Genomic DNA, 16,877 nt, shown 5'->3' with positions numbered 1-16,877 from the left:
ATTTTGAAATCCATTTGTTTACAATTCAATTTTAGAAAACTTCAATTATTCGTAAATTCTTCAATTAACTATTTAGAAAATAATTTAAAATAATAATTTAAAAAAAAAATAAATAAAACTTTTTGAAAAAAATTAATTCTACAAAATTGTCAGTCGAAAAGTGTAAAAAAATTTAAATTTTCAAAGATTTTAATTTGAAACCTTTTCAAAATTCAATTATTTCTAAAAATTCACGCTATAATGTGTTGAATATTTAATTATTATTTAAAATTTTAACTGAAATTTATTTTTAAATAAATTTGTATTAAAAAATTCTACGAGAATTCAATTACTTAAAGAAATAAAATATTAATTAATAATTAAGTAATTAAAAATAAATAATTTATTGAATAAATGAATGTTTCTTAAAATTCAATTCTCATATAGAATTTTATAAAAAAAATTTGTAAATAGTTGAATTTCTGTAAAATTTTTATTATTTATAAAAATAATGTAATGCTTGCTTAGAATTTTATCAACATTTTTTTTTAAATAATTAAATTCTTTTGAAAAATTTTATTAAAATAGTAGATATTGGAAATCATTGAATTGAGGGAAATTTTTTTAAATAATTGAAATTTTGCCTAGAATTTTTATTAAAAATTTTGAAAATAATAATTGAATTTCGGAGAAGAATTTAATAATAAGTTCAATTTTTTCCAGTAGTACTTTAATAAAATTCCCAGACTTTTCCCTGATTTCCCTGATCAATTTTTAAAAAGTTTATATTTTCATAAATATTTAATAAATTGTTTATAAACAATTTATTCTTTTTCAATGTTCTGCGCCTATTAAAAATTTGAAAAAAAATCCACAACATAGATACGACATTATTAAATTTAATATAAATAATCAAGCAGAACTTGGATTCGACATTTTTTTTAATTTCACATTTTTTTTCATTTAGTTCATTAATTATTACAATTTTTTTTTTTTTTTTGGTAAGTAGTATCAATTTTTTTATTCCATTTAATCGATTTCTTATCAGTTATACTGCGACAGCCTCGTAATGGTACTTTGACACATTTAACAAATTTTCTCAAGTTTTTTTCTGAAATGTCAATTGATTCTTATCGCGGTTGTTTGAACCGCGTGTGACAAATTACACCTGCGGTGAAAGTAGGCGATACATTAATATATTAATTAAAGTTCTCATTCCATGAAAAGGTCGATATATAAAGTCTGCAGAAAATTCTTCATATCCATAAAAAAAAGTAATTCTACAATTAAGCTAAAAGAACATTGAATTCTTCCAATGGAAATTTATATATAAAATAAACAATCTACTTTTTATTTTTTCCTGATTGCCAAATAGAACTTTGACATTTTTCCTGACTACCTACTATCAAAAAAATCAATTATAAAATTTATTTTTATAAAATTATAAGTTCAATTTTAAAAAAAAGATAATTTTTAGAAGCAAAAATTGAATTCATTAAAAGTTTTAAGTTATAAAGTTATAAGTTAAGTGTCTACCTATTTTAAAAATAAAATTAATTGCTGTGGTTAACTTTCCTTCTATTTTAAAAAATACATTCAATTATAACTTCGTAAAATTTAATTATTTACCAATTGTTAAATTTAAATTCTTCAAAAATTCAATTTTGTTTAAAAATTCTAAATAATTTCTCAAACAAATTTAATTATTTACAATTAGATTTTACAAAAATTCTATTAATTTGATAATTCTTTAATAAAATAAAATTATTTACCATGGCGAATTTCTTCGATTATTTTAGAAAATTTGTTAAAAATTTGTTAAAATTCATTTTAAATAAATATCAAATTATTACTTGTTTTTTCACAGTAATTAAAATTTTCAAAAATTTTAGTTTCAAAACTTCTGAAATTCATTTAATTTTGAAAATTGTTACAGATTTTAATTAAAATTAATTTCTATGAAAATTTTATTATTTATGAAAATAATGGATAAAAATAATGGAAAAAATAATATTTGTAAAAATACAAATTCAATTGGTTAGAAGAAAATTTATGTTCGAATTTAATTAAAATCGTACTGAAAGCCATTGAATTCTTTTAAAGAGTTTATGACAATTTTTAAAAATAAGTGAATTCTATCAATAAATTTTGTAAAAACTTTTTAAAAATGATTAAATATCGTTAAGAAATTTTATTCAAATTGTATTGAAAATAATTGAATTCTTGCGTAGAATTTTATTAAAATTTTTTTTTAAATAATTGAATTTTTTTGTGAAATTTTTTTAAACCTAGTGGATATAGTTGAAAATAATTGAAATAATTATTAAATTAATTTAATTTAATAATTTAATTAAATTTAGTAATTAATTATTAATTAATTAAATGTAATAATTTAATTCAATTAAAAATAATTATTAAAATTAAATTTAATTGTTTATAGAAATATGAACAATTTTTCGGCAAATTTTATGAAAATTGTCTTTCAAGTCATTGAATTCCTGTAAAAATTATATTTTCATGAAAATAATTAAATTTATCTAAAGTAATTTATTGTTTATGAAAATAATTGAATTCCAGAGAGGAATTTTATTATTTACTTGAATAATTGAATTCTTACAATTTTTTACGACGAATTCAATTAAAATTTTTTTGAAAATAATTCAATTCTTATATAAAGAATTTTAATAAAATTTTTAAAAATAATTGAATTTCTGCGAAGAGTTGTATTAAAATTTTCAAATAATAATTGAATTTTAGAGAAGAATTTTATAACAATTTTTTTAAAAAGTGAAAATAATTGAATTCTTGTTAAGAATTTTATTAAAATATTTTGAAAATAATTGAATTTTGAAGAAGAATTTTTGTATTTATAAAGATTTTGTCGAGATTTTTTTTTGTAAATTTTGAACATAATTGAATTTTGTGATAAGAATATTTTATTAATTTTGAAAATAATTGAATTTCTGCAATCATTTGTAACTTCTTCAAAATTCAATTTTTTTTAGTGTTTTTAATTAAAATGTTTCTAAAAATCCATTTCTTAAAATAATTAATTAAATATATATTTTGGCAAATTTAAATAATTTCCTAAGAATTTTGAATTATTAAAATTTTTCAAAAATCTAAGTTCTTTAAAATTTCTAATTAAATTCATTGAAAATTGAATTTTTCTAAAATTCCAAATAGAAACCTTTTGAAGTTCATCTATTTATGAAAATTGTAAACGCAACTCTTTTAAAATTGAATGAAATTTTGAAATATTTATGTAAAATTATTCATTAAATAATTTATTTTTTTTATGATAGTTGTTTGAGATTTCAGATATTTAAAAATAAATTGTCAGAAATTGAAAAAATTGAAGGTTTTGTATTAGAGAAACAAAAAGAAAAAAGTGACAAAAATTCAGAAGTTTCTTATGAATTTTAGAAATTTAATTTTTTTCAGTACTTTTAATAAAAATTCCTGACTTTTCCTGAATTCCCTATGTCAGAATATTATTAAATTATAATAATATAGATATTTCAATTCATATTTTATTTTTGAAAAAAAAAATTTGAATAAAAAATTTTTACGTTCTATTATTTTTAAAATTGCTAATTTTATTTAAAAAAAAAAGTGAGTAAAAAGTTGGCTTCGCGCGAATTGTTGCTAGTTAATTAATAATAATAAATAAATAATAAAATAAAATAAATAATAAATTAAAATTGATTTAAATTTTTGGACTTTTCGTAGTCGTTGTAGAAAAGTGGTAATTTTCCGTCAGTCCTTCTGGTAAAATTGCCTGACACTTCCCTGACCTGTGTCAACCCTGAATTTTGGTAAAAAACAAATCTCCCTGGAAGCGACAATTCGCCTCAGATTGTTTTGAAAAAGAGAAAATTTGCGGCTAATTTCTCCTATTCATCCGTTAATATTGACAATTCTCAGTTCTCTCAGCTGTTGGGTCGATCGATAGAGGATAATCATCTGCATTTTGGATCCTGGGCAATATTCCCAGGCATCGACCTGACTATTAGTGGACTATGCGGAGTGAGCTGTGGTACCTGGGTGAGGGAGGGTTGTCGGCGTAGGTGTCGAATGTGGAACGATCCCGGAGTGTCGATGGTGTGTTGCCGGGCCAGCCCAGGATGTGGCGGTGTCACCGAGCCCTGGCGGAACCATGGCAAGGATATTTTCCGCTTCGCTTTCTGGACGATCGTCGCCGACTTCTCGGACGGTGAAGTCATCTCCGGCGACTACCTTTGATTTACATCATTTCTCAAGTCTCGTCGTCACACGCACAATATTCACAATCAGGTCTCTGCCTCCCTCCTCCTCTCGCCCTGGGGTCGGACCTTGACTTTCGAGTTCAATTCTTTCTGGACTCGCCACCGGCGACGGCGAGACTGCGGCTCTCAAATCGAGGACGAGCATCCAGCGTCCTCGTCGTCCCCACCGCTCGCTCCTCTGCGACGAGGACGACGTTGGGCTTGGGAAGTCGTTGCGGTGCGTGCACTCGACGCCTGCGCTTCTCCGGTTCGCATCCCTTTCTCAAGGGTAGAAGATGCTTCCTCCTCCTCCTCCTCCTCTTCTTCTTCTTCTTACATTCATCTCCTCCGATATTCGAAAAGGAGGAACCAACTTTTTTCTTACTCAAAAGAAACAAAACAATTACCAACATAAATCAATCTCAGGCCTTGCACTCAATAATTTGTTTTTTAAAAAAAATAGCTATTGAAAAATTAAATTTGACGACTAAAAACAACTCGTTTTAGACGATTCAGAAAAATCCCAAAAATTTAATTCTGTATTTTTTTCTAATTTTTATGAAAAAAATGACATATTTTCTCATACTGCTAATAACTTGAATTCTAAATCATTACAAAATTCAATAATTTTCTGAAAAAAATTGACTTCTTGAGAAGAATTTTAAACAAATTGTTAACAATAATTGAATTCTTGAGAAGAATTTCCCTATCTATTTATCAAAATAATTTAATTCTTGACGAGAATTTTTAAAAAATTTTGAAAATAATTTAACTTCTGCAAAGTATTTTATTACTTTTCAAAAGAATTGAATTCTTGTGATGAATATTGATATTTATCAAAATAATTGAATTTTCGACAAGAATTTTATTCAAATTCCTTAGAATAATTGATTTTATGGGAAGAATTTATACGATTTTGTTGTTTATCAAGCTAACTGAATTCTTTTGCAAAATTACTTAAAAATTTTTGAAAATAATTGATTTTCTGCGACGAATTAAATGTTATTTATGAAAATATTTAAATTTCTTAAAATTGAATTCTTTCCTCAAGTTTTAATAAAATTTTTAATAATAATTGCATTTTTCAATGAATTTATTTAAAATTGTATTAAAAATATTTTTAAAATCTGCGATGAAAGTAATTTAATTCGCAAATGAAATTTTATTATTTATGAAAATAATTGAATCTTTTCGTAGAATTGTATCAACAAAGTTTTTTCTATAATTAAATCTGTTGATAAATTTTATGAAAATAGTAAATATTTAAAAACATTGAATTGGGTGATTCTACAATCAGTGGTCACTTTTGCTTCCCCACTGTTCCCTATTTTATATCTTGAAAAATTGTTATCAAATCTACTTCAACCTTTTGCATAATTAATCTTCAATATGTTTTTTAGTAATATCATAATCGAAAAAAAATTTTATTTTAAAACAAAAGTTGTAATTCAATTGCAAATGTTCAAAAAACGCACATTTGTCGTTTCTCCACACATGAATCATGAAGTTTAATATGTTTTATTTTGCACAAACTTTATTTTAAACGTTTTTTTATTTATTCTATTCGAAAGTTCATCTCAAAAACTAAGTTTTTGTGTGTCGTTTTCTAATTTCCATTAACAAATCTGTGTAAAAATAATTTTTTAATATTTTCTCCACTTTTTTTTATTTGGAACTGGAGTTTACAATTTCATTGATTTTCATTAATTTTATTCCCTTTTTTAGTGCGATTTTATTTGCCATTAATATTATTAAGTTAATAAGTTGTATTTATGTTAAATTTGCAAAAAGAAATATAATTTTTAGATTTAAAACTACAAAAGTTACTATTATTTTATAGCGTATTTTAATGGTATGTAAACTCCAGTTCCGCCAAAATTACCGAATTCTAAATGTATAAAAAAAAATAAAAATAATAGTGATTTAGAGTAAGCAAATCTCTTTAATAATCTGCAAAAATTGTTTATTTTTATGAATTTTTACGGTTTCAATGAATTTTTTTCTTTGATTTGTAAACTCCAGTTCCTGTAAACTCCAGTTCCTAATTTCGTTTCACGTAATGTAAGTGTTTTGTTTTTTTGAATGAATACAATTAACCTCGATTAACCTGTATATCAAAACATGTAATTTCAATAACAGGTATGAGTAAAAATATTATTTATTTATTAATTAAAGCAGTTTAAAGTAATTATTTGCTTATTTACACTATTTATAATTATTAACAGTCGAAAATTAACTTTTTCAAATAAATTATTTAACCTTTAAATTACAAATTTTTAAATTGTTTGTATATAAAACTAAAGAAAGAATTAAGCTCAAATATCTATAAAATAATCATTCTCAAGCTTTATTAAAAAGATCTAAATAAAAAATTGCCAAAAAATTTAATTAAAAAAAAAAATTTTAACATATTCAAAAGTTACCACTTTGTGGAGAATCACCCAATTGCGAAAAACTTTTAAAAATAATTAAAATGTTGCAAAGAATTTTATTTAAATTTTTAAAAATAATTGAATTTTTGGCGAAAAATTTTGCTATGTATAAAAATAATTGAATTCTTGACGAGATATTCATTAAAATTTATAAAAATAATTGAATTCGTGCAATTTTATTAAATTTTGTTTAAATAATTGAAAATTTCCCAAGAATTTAATTAAAAATTTTGACAATAATAAATTGAATTGTTGAGAAGAATTTTGATATTTATCAAAATAATTGAATTTTGGAAAAGAATTTCATTAAAAAAAACCTTAAAATAATTGATTTTATGGGGAGAATTTTGTTGGTTATCAAGATAATTGAATTCTTTTGCAGAATTACTTAAAATAATTGAGTAATAAAATTATTATAAATTCAATTATTATTTTCAAGGATTAATTACATTTCACAAATAATGAAATTCTTCACTAAAATTCAAATATTTTCAAAATCTACTATTTTAATAAAATTACTCAAAACAATTCAATTATTAAAAAAAATCTAATTAAACTCGTTGCAGGAATTCAATTATTTTCATAAATATTAATATTCTTTACAGGATTTCAATTATTTAAAAAAAAAATTAATAAAATTCGTTGCAAGAATTCAATGATTTTTATAAATAATAAAATTCGTTGCAAGAATTCAATTAATTTCATAAATAATAAAATTGTTCATAGGATGACAATTATTTTTATTACAATTTTAAGTAAATTCTTCAAAAAACATAATTATTTACCAAAAATTTTATTAAAATTCTCGAAAGAATTTAATTGTTAATTATTTTTAATAATTTTTGCAAAAGTTTTTTGAGAATTTTCAAATCCATTTGTTTACAATTCAATTTTAGGAAATTTTGATTACTTTTAATATTCAATTATTACCTATCTGAAATTTTAACTGAAATTCATTTTTAAATCAATTTTTATTAAAAATTTCCATTAGAATTCAATTATTTTAATACAAAAAGAAATAATTTATTGAATTATTGAATTATGTTTCTTAAAATTCAATTATCATAAAGCATTTTATAAAAACATTTTTAAACAATTGAATTCTATTGACGAATTTTAATAAAATTTTTAACAATAGGTATATAATTACATTTTTCTAGGAATTCGATAAAAAGTGTGTTAAAAATAATTAAAATTCTGCGATTACTTTTATTCTTTATGAAAATAATTGAATTGTTGCGAAGAAATTTATAAAAAAATTTGTAAATAATTGAATTTCTGTTAATTTTATTAAATTTTTTTTTAATAATTAAATTCTTTTGAAAAATTTTATTAAAATAGTAGATATTGGAAATCATTGAATTGAGGAAAAATTTTTGAAAATAATTGAAATTTTGCCAACAATAATTTTATTTATCAAAATTTTTGAAAATAATTGAATTTCGGAGAAGAATTTTATTATTTTTAAAGATAATTGAAATTTCCACGAGAATTTTTAAAAATATTTGAACATAATTGAATTTCTGCATTCATTTGTAATTTCTCTAAAATTTTCCAAATAATATCGTATTTTTCTTCTGTTCGACAAATTTTATGAAAATTTTATTATCTATATGAAAATAATTAAATTTCTGTGAAGAAGCTTATTAAAATTATATTCAAAATAACTGAATTTATCTAAAGTATTTTATTATTCATGAAAATAATTAAATTCCAGAGAAGAATTTTATTATTTACTTGAATAATTGAATTCTTACAATTTTTTCACGACGAATTTAATTAAAATTTAATTGAAAATAATTCAATTCTTATTTATAGAATTTTAATAAAATTTTTAAAAATAATTGAATTTCAGTGAAGAGTTGCATTAAAATTTTCAAATAATAATTGAATTTCCGAGAAGAATTTTATAAAAATTCTTTTAAATAATTGATTTTTTTCGAAAAAATTCAATGAAAATTGTATTTTAATTAATTGAATTATTTTGGAAAATTTTATTAAATAATAGTGGATATTTCGAAAATAATTGAATTCTTACGAAAAATTTTCTTAAAATTTTTCAAAAAAATTGAATTGATTCTAAGAAATTAAACAAATTTTCGAGAATATTTTTTTATTTCAATTAGCTTATTAATTAATAAAAAACTAATTAATTAGCTTAAAAACTTTTAAAAAAAGAAAAAGTAGCTTTCAGTGTCACAAATCTCAAATATGTATCGAAATAGTAGCAATACGTAAAAAAAGTAGTAAATAGTTGGTTTTAGTAGATAAGTGTGAAGCCTGCAATCTACAAAATAAATTAACAGTCAATTAAAGGAAAAAGAAGAAGAAGCTATTTTTTATTTATCGAGCAGTCAATCTAGTACATCGATTTATCTATTTATGAGTATGTGGAACGAACCCTTTAAAAGAAATTCCACTTGACCTAAAAGGGAATCCGTTTGACCCATTTCAGGTGCATCAAATTGGTTCAAACAACTCGTATTATAAACACGAGTTTTCAAAAACGAATCTTCAACTCCATCGAAATTCTACTTTACTTTTGTCAATTTTCAAACAACAACAACTTTCTATCATTCGATAAAATAGAAACAAAAATAAATATTTAACAAAAATGTTAAAATTTTCAAATCAGGAGAAAACATTCTTTCCACTGCATTGGATTTCAACAATTCAAATTGTATTCACATCCAGGATGTTTCCCACGTAAAAATATTCAGGTCTAGAAATTTTACTCAGCGAGACAATTCCACTTTGTAAGTAACTAAATAAAATAAAGTTTCTGCTTTTAATTTCAATAAATATTTAACAATAATAATTAATATTTCTAATTTTTTTATACAATAAAAAACAAATTTAATTCCCTTCCAAATACTTCTAAATTCTTCTAAATTCTTCTAAATAAAAAAAACAAAGAAAAATGCTTAGTATTCTTTAAATAATATTCAAAGTGCCAATTTGTAAGAAAATTTAAACTTAAAGACAAAAGCTTTTTTCAAAAAAAAAAAAAAAATGATAAGCAAAATTTAGCCCCATCAGAAAATCGATAGAAGTCAATTGCACTCTCTAATTATCTGAAACAGCGATAAAATACTAAAGATTCTAATTAGCGAATATGAGTAATTCTCCAAAAGCAAGGCTCCGTTGAAAAGTGAATTTGTTAAATGTTTTATCCTTTCATTTCCCTTAAAAAAAAAACTGGAAATTCTTTTGCAAAATTTGTGATACAAAATAGAAATTATGCTAATTATTTCCATTTTTTTTTCTCAAAAAGAAACGAAAAATAGAGTAAAAAGTATGATTTACAAATCGATTCTTTACCTTATTTAAAAAAAAAATCCTTTCAAAATTCTGTTTCATTTCCAATTAAAAATTGTGATTGACAAATCGAAGTTCTAAACATTTTCCCAACTTTATTTCTAAAAAAAAAATTGAAATTTTCTTTAAAAGTTGTAAAAATTGAGAAATAGAAACGGAGCAAATTATTTCTATAACCCTTTGAGAACAGTCAACATGAACATTTTTTCATTGACTCGTGCATAAATTTCTTGATTTTAAAAAGTTGAATATTGAAATAATATTTTTCGTCTAAACTGGTAAATTTCCTTTTCCAAATATTGGTCTTCAAATAAAAAACCTTAAAAGAACTTTCCTTTGAAAAGCTTGTTTAAAAATCAAAAAATACGTTTTTTTTTAGAAAAAATTTGATTCTCAATGGGTTGAAAAAACAGAATTCTCTACAAAAATTGTGATTAATAAATTAGGCAAATTATATTTTTCCTAAAAGAAACAGAATTTTTGGGAATAATATTGTTATTGAGGAACAGAAAATATGTAAAATATTTTTCATTTATTAATAATAATTTTCTAATATTTTTTTATAAATAAAGAAAAATAACCTGCATAATTTCGTTTTGACAAAGTTTTGTATAGAATGATAATAAAAATAATTTGCGAGATTTTGATTTGAAATTACAATTTTTGTTACAAAATTCTATTTTTTTTTTTAGAAAACAACAAAAATTTGTTGGATAACTTCTCTTTCTCATTGATAACTTTTATCAAAAAACAAAGTTTTCTTTGAAAATAAAGAAACAAAACTCTGATTCAGGGAAATTAGAGAATTCAGAAAAAAATTAGGGAAATTAGAGAAAAATCAGGGAATTAATTAATAAATCATTTTCCTGAAAAATTTTCAAAAATAATTTAATTTTATAAGAGTTGCATTTATAATTTTCATTAATAAATGAATTTCAAAAGCTTTCGATTTGAAATTTTAGAAAATTTGAATGTTTAATGAATTTAGTTTGAAATTTTATTAAAAATTTCCAAAATTTAATTATTTTTAAAAAAAAATTCTCGAAAGAATTCAATAATTCTTAAAATTTTTGATAAATTTCTTAGCAGAATTTCAATTATATTCAATAAAATTTCTGGAAAGAATTCAATTATTCTTAAATTTTTTTTTATAGATTTCTTGTCAAAATTTTAATTATTTTTAAATTCTTTGCAATAATTCAATTATTTTCAACAAAATTTTATTAAAATATCTAAATTGAATTAATTCTTTAAAATTTTAACTAATTTCTCTGCAAAATTTCAATTATTTTAAATTTCTCGCATGAATTCAATTATTCTTTAAATGTTTGATATATTTACGTGGAAAATTAGAAATATTTTCAATTCTTCGGAAGACTTCAATTATTTTCAATAAAATTTCTCGAAGGAATTCAATTATTCTTAAATTTTTTAAAAATTTTTTCTCTGAATTTCAATTATTTGGAATTTTTTACAATTAAACTATTTTTAATAAAATTTTAATAAAATATCAGAATTCAATTATTCTTAAAAATGTTGATAAATTTCTTTGCAGAATTTCTATTATTTTGACTTTTAGAAAATTTGAATTTTGAATGAATTAAATTAGAAATTTGAAAGAACTTAGTTTTTTTTGCAAAATTTTGATAATTCAAATTCTTTTGGAACTAGTTGAACTTTTTAATATAATTTAATTGGTTATTAAAAATAATTTGGTAGAATTTTGGTTAAAAACTCTAATGAAAATTAAATTTTACAGAAGTTACAAATAATAGCAACTTTTAGAAATAATTGAATTTTGAAAAGATTTTAAACACAAATCTTTGAAAATCTGAATTTTTCGACTTTTAATTCACAATTTTATAGAACTAATTTTATTATTTATTAATAATTATTTTAATTTCAATTCTGTTGAAATTATTTGGAGTTTTTACTTTCTAATATATATTTCATTGAAGAATTTGCTAATTTAAACGAAATAATTGTTTTAAAAAAGAATTTTAGTTAAAAATTCTAGAAATTAATAATTGAATTAAAATAAAGAAATTCATAAATAAATATAATAGAATATTTTGTTGAGTGTCTAATAATTTTTAGAGTGAATCATAATATTCTTTAGGGACAGAGAAAAAGTAAAAATTTTGTCTGAGAATTAGGAAAAAATAAAATAAAATTTTTGTGGCAACCCAGGTTTAATAATTTTTACCTCATTTCAAAACTTGTCGCTTTAACGTAAAAAAACACAATAAAGTTTTTAAATTAATAAACATTCATTAAAAAAGAAAAAGATAAATTCAGTTCGAATGTAATTAAACTCAAGTTGTGGTTAAATGTCGAAATTAAATACAATAGGGAAAACGAATCGAAAATGATCATTTTGAAGAATGTAAAATTTTTCGATAAAATGAAAATAAAATAAATGCGACCCTTTGGAGGATCGCATCTGGGAATTTGCGAATGCAAAAGGGACAAACTCTGCTCGCGTTAGCTGCAGAGGATCGATTTTTGCCTCTGTGCAGACTATCGTAACCCAAAGCACGTGCTCCCATCCAACTTGTTATCTACTCGACAGAAATGTCTGATATCGAATTTCACCGTGAACAATCTACGACTTTAATCACCCTATAGAGACTACGAGTTTTTTTCAAATAAAAAAGACCGTCCAATCTGCAATGCGGAAAAATAAAACTGTCCACTCATTATATTGGGACAAATCGACCCAATCGATGCAACCAATTTCAAAACAGAAATTATCAATGAATATTTTTCATTTTCAAAAGAATAAAAATGAAACCTAAAGCGAAAAGTTAAAACCTAAAATTAGATCTTCGTCAATAAACGAAAGTTTTGTATATTCATCGAAAGATATCTGTGATTTGAAACAACAAACAAATCATCTGTGAATGCAATTCTATTGGATGTGACGGAGCTTTAGATCAATTAATCCATTAACGCCAGCCACTCTTTTCCATATTACAAGCATAAATTGAGGAAAACTCTCCGCTATTTACGTTCAATATTTCAAAATGCAGAGCAGAATAACGTCATGCGTCAATTTAGTGTCCTAAGGAAAAGCCAATTATTATTATTGATATTTTCATTAACGATGAGAAGGTAAAAATATATTTTAGAAAAATCCATGAAAATCCATGAAAAAAGAGTCAGTTCTTGTAAAAATAAAAAAAATGGTTTATTTTTGAAAAAAGGAGTTAAAAAATTCCCTTTTGAAAAAATTTTCTTGAAAAAATTTACCAGAGTTCCAGAACAATCCAAAAAAACGAAAATTTTGATTTAATCGAATTGCCATTTTTTTGTAGAAAGAAAAAAGTGAATAAAAAAAAAATTGAATCCCTCTTGTGATATAAAATGCAAATAACTGAAATCGAACGTACCTTGTCAGAGTCGGTGGTGTTTGTCGATCCGAAAGATGCCAGGGAATTCCTGTCGAGATTTTCGACACTGTCGTCGAGCGAAGCACACTCCTCCAGGTCCCTACTGGATCGCTGACTGGAACTCTTCTTGGCGGGGCTCTTCGGCATGCTGAGACTGAAGTACGTCTCCTGAATGACCTCTCGAAGTCTCTTCACCCAAAGTTGCTTCGCCTCCAGAGAATTGGCCCTCAGGACCACGCGAGTGTCGCTCGTCGGCGCTCGTCCTGTCCAAACGGCGAACTTGCACTCGTCGCCTTCTATGTGTTCAGTGACACCCAACTCCGATGTCATTAGTCTACTTTTATAAATATATTTCACCTGCGAACATTCAAAGAAACCAATACTTTAGCGAACAACTAGAAAATTAACCAATTCTACTTCAGGCTTTACAATGCCCCTAAAAAGTATTTTAGGGAAAATAGGGGACTTTTAGGGGACCATAAAAATTGGTTAAATGAAGATAAAAATATAATTTATTTATACAGGGTTCTCACAAAAATTTAACTTTATTTTTCCCTCACTTTTCCCTCATTTCTAAACACAACTTTGACTCATATTTTTCCCTGACCCTAAAGAATATTCTGATTTACTCTCAAAATTATTAAATACTCAAAAAATGTTCAATTAAATTAATTTATAAATTTCTTCAAAAGTCAAATTATTCGAAAACATCAATAATTTTATTTAAAATGAATATTAAATCATTTTTTTTTTCATTTGAATTAAAATATTCAAAAATTTCTAATTCAAACCTTATTGAAATTAAACAATTTAAAAAAAAATTGTTACAAAACATAAAGAGACTGACAAAACCATTAGTTTATTATTATAAGAATATTGTAAGTGTAATTTCTTCGAAATTATTTGTATCATTTCAATTCAATTAACATTCTCTAGAATTTTTAACTAAAATTCTACTTTAAATCAATAACATCAATTATTATTCAATTAAACTTTTTCAAAAAAATTAATTCTACAGAATTGTTAGTTAAAAAAAGTACGAAAAACAATAATTTAATTCTACGAGAAATCAATTAGTTTAAATACAAAAATAAATAATATTGAATGTTTCTTAAAATTTAATTTTTACGAAGAATTGTATTAACAAATTTTGAAAATATTTAATTTTTTTTTTAGGAATTTAATAATTAATAATAATTTTAATAATTTTCATTAAAATTTTAATGAAATTTATTATATTAAAGAATTTTATAACAATTTTTGAAAATAATTGAAAACTTCTTGAAGAATTTTATTAAATTTTTGAAAATAATTGAATTCCTGAGAAGAATTTAAATAATAATTTTTGAAAATAATTGTATTTATGAGAAGAATTTTATTGAAATTTTTGAAAATAATTGACTTCTTGAGAAGAATTTTAAAAAAAATTTTGACAATAATTTAATTTTTTAGAAGAATTTCCCTATCGATTTATAAAGACAATTTAATTCTTGATGAGAATTTTTAAACAATTTTGAAAATAATTGAATCCCTGTAAAAATTTTATAATTTATGAAAATAATTGAATTCTTGTACAAAATTTTATTATTTGTAAAAATAATGAAATTATTGCGAAGAAATTTATAAAAAATTTGTAAATAATTGAATCCTTTTAGAAAAATTTATTAAAATAGTAGATATTAAAAATCATTAAATTGAGGAAAATCTTTGAAAATAATTGAAAGTTTAACCTAGACTTTTTTAAAATAATTGAATTCTTGCAACGAATTTTATTAAATTTTTTAAAAATAGTTGAATTCCTAGAAAGAACTTTATTAATTTTTTATTTAAATAATTGAATTCTAGCGAAGAATTTTATAAAAATGATTTTAAATTATTGTTTTTTTCGAAAAATTTTATGAAAATTGTGTTTAAAAATAATTAAATTTCTGTGGAAATTTTATTCTTTATGAAAATAATTGAATTCTTGACGAGATATTCATTAAAATTTATAAAAATAATCGAATTCGTGCAAAAGCATTTTATTACATTTTGTTTAAATAATTTAAATTTTGCCAAGAATTTGAATTGAATTTTGGAAAAGAGTTTCATTAAAAATCCTTAAAATAATTGATTTTATGGGGAGAATTTTGTTGGTTATCAAATTAATTGAATTCTTGTGCAGAATTACTTAAAAATTATTTAAAATAATTGTTTTCCTTCGACGAGAAAAATACTGGAAATTTTCAAAATTGGGTACATTTAGGGGCCAAAATTAAAAAAATAGATTATTTTGATTAAAAATATTATTTTAAATAAATTCCTTCATTTAATTTATATATTTATATCAATTAACAGAGCTGTCAGAATTTTTTTTCTGACCTCTATAAAAAATCAAGAGTAGTTCAATTAAAAAAGATAATTTTTAGAAACAAAAAATTAATTTCAAAGGAAAAAACAATTTAAATTTTTAATTCGTTTTGGTAGAACTGTCAAGAATTTAATTTTAAACAATTAAACGTTTCATTTAAGTAATCATTATTTTTGATAAACATTACAGGCCTTGAATCGACTTTAAGGCGCAACAAATTCGTTTTAGTCGATTTAAAGTAGAAAAAAATTCTTTCACTAGCATTTGAATTCGATAGTTTACTACTTTTTTTATAAAGAAAAAAAGAATTTCTTTAACAGAGTTGCCACAAACATTAAATTTTGTTTTCCCTGATTTCCATACAAAATTTAGACTTTTTCCCAAATCCTAAAGAATATTCTGATTTACTCTAATAATGATTACTTAGATACTAAAAAAAAAATGTTCTATTACATTTATTTAATTTAATTGTAAAATTATTCGAAAACAACAATAAGTTCATTTTTAAATAAATAATTTTTTGAAGATAATTAAATTTCTAAAAATTATATATAATAATCGTCGTGATTCCAGATTTCCGGATCTCTGTCCACACTTGAAGTTAGTTATAGTTATTCTTTTGTTTTTTATAAGTTTTGATAGAAAATAGAAATATACATATATACATTATAATAATCGTAAGTTTCCTTTCCGTTAGCAAATTATCTGCATTCATTTGTTTGTTTTGAAAATTTAATTTTGTGGGTTAAGTATTGGCATTTTTTATATATTTTTTAATGTCAAACTTTTTAATGTGGAAAATACTTTACTTATTAAATTGTCTCGACTCTTTGGTAAAAAATCAAAAATTATCAAAAATTCGAAAAAATTCAAAAATCCGATTTTCTTAAAATTCAACATTCTTTCCTCTCTTTTATGGGATTTAGCTTCATTATTTTTGTGCTTTTGCAAAAAACTTTACTTATTAAATTGTCTCGACTCTTTGGTAAAAAATCTAAAATTATCGAAAATTATCAAAAATCCAAATTTCTTAAAATTTAACATTTTTTTTTCTTTTTTATATAATTTAGCTTCATTATTTTTGTGCTTTTGGAAAATACTTTACATATTTAATAGTCTCGAATCTTTGGTAAAAAATGTAAAATTATCAAAAATTCGA

General features: G+C 22.3%; 1 protein-coding gene across 7 annotated transcripts in view; it reads right to left on the bottom strand.

Moving 5' to 3' along the window:
• Positions 1-16,877, bottom strand: part of LOC122502536 (kalirin) — a 143,951-nt gene that overhangs the window by 82,410 nt on the left and 44,664 nt on the right. For all 7 annotated transcript variants that reach the window (XM_043612644.1, XM_043612646.1, XM_043612645.1 and 4 more), the window contains one exon: positions 13,369-13,725. In XM_043612644.1, coding sequence (XP_043468579.1) covers positions 13,369-13,725 — 357 coding nt within the window. The remainder of the gene's footprint in view (positions 1-13,368; positions 13,726-16,877) is intronic.

Source organism: Leptopilina heterotoma, unplaced genomic scaffold (assembly GCF_015476425.1).
Source record: "Leptopilina heterotoma isolate Lh14 unplaced genomic scaffold, ASM1547642v1 Lhet_232, whole genome shotgun sequence".
In the NCBI taxonomy this organism is placed as follows: Eukaryota; Metazoa; Arthropoda; class Insecta; order Hymenoptera; family Figitidae; genus Leptopilina; species Leptopilina heterotoma.
The sequence above is the reverse complement of the archived record's forward strand: the minus strand, read 5'-3'. Positions and strand labels throughout refer to the sequence as shown.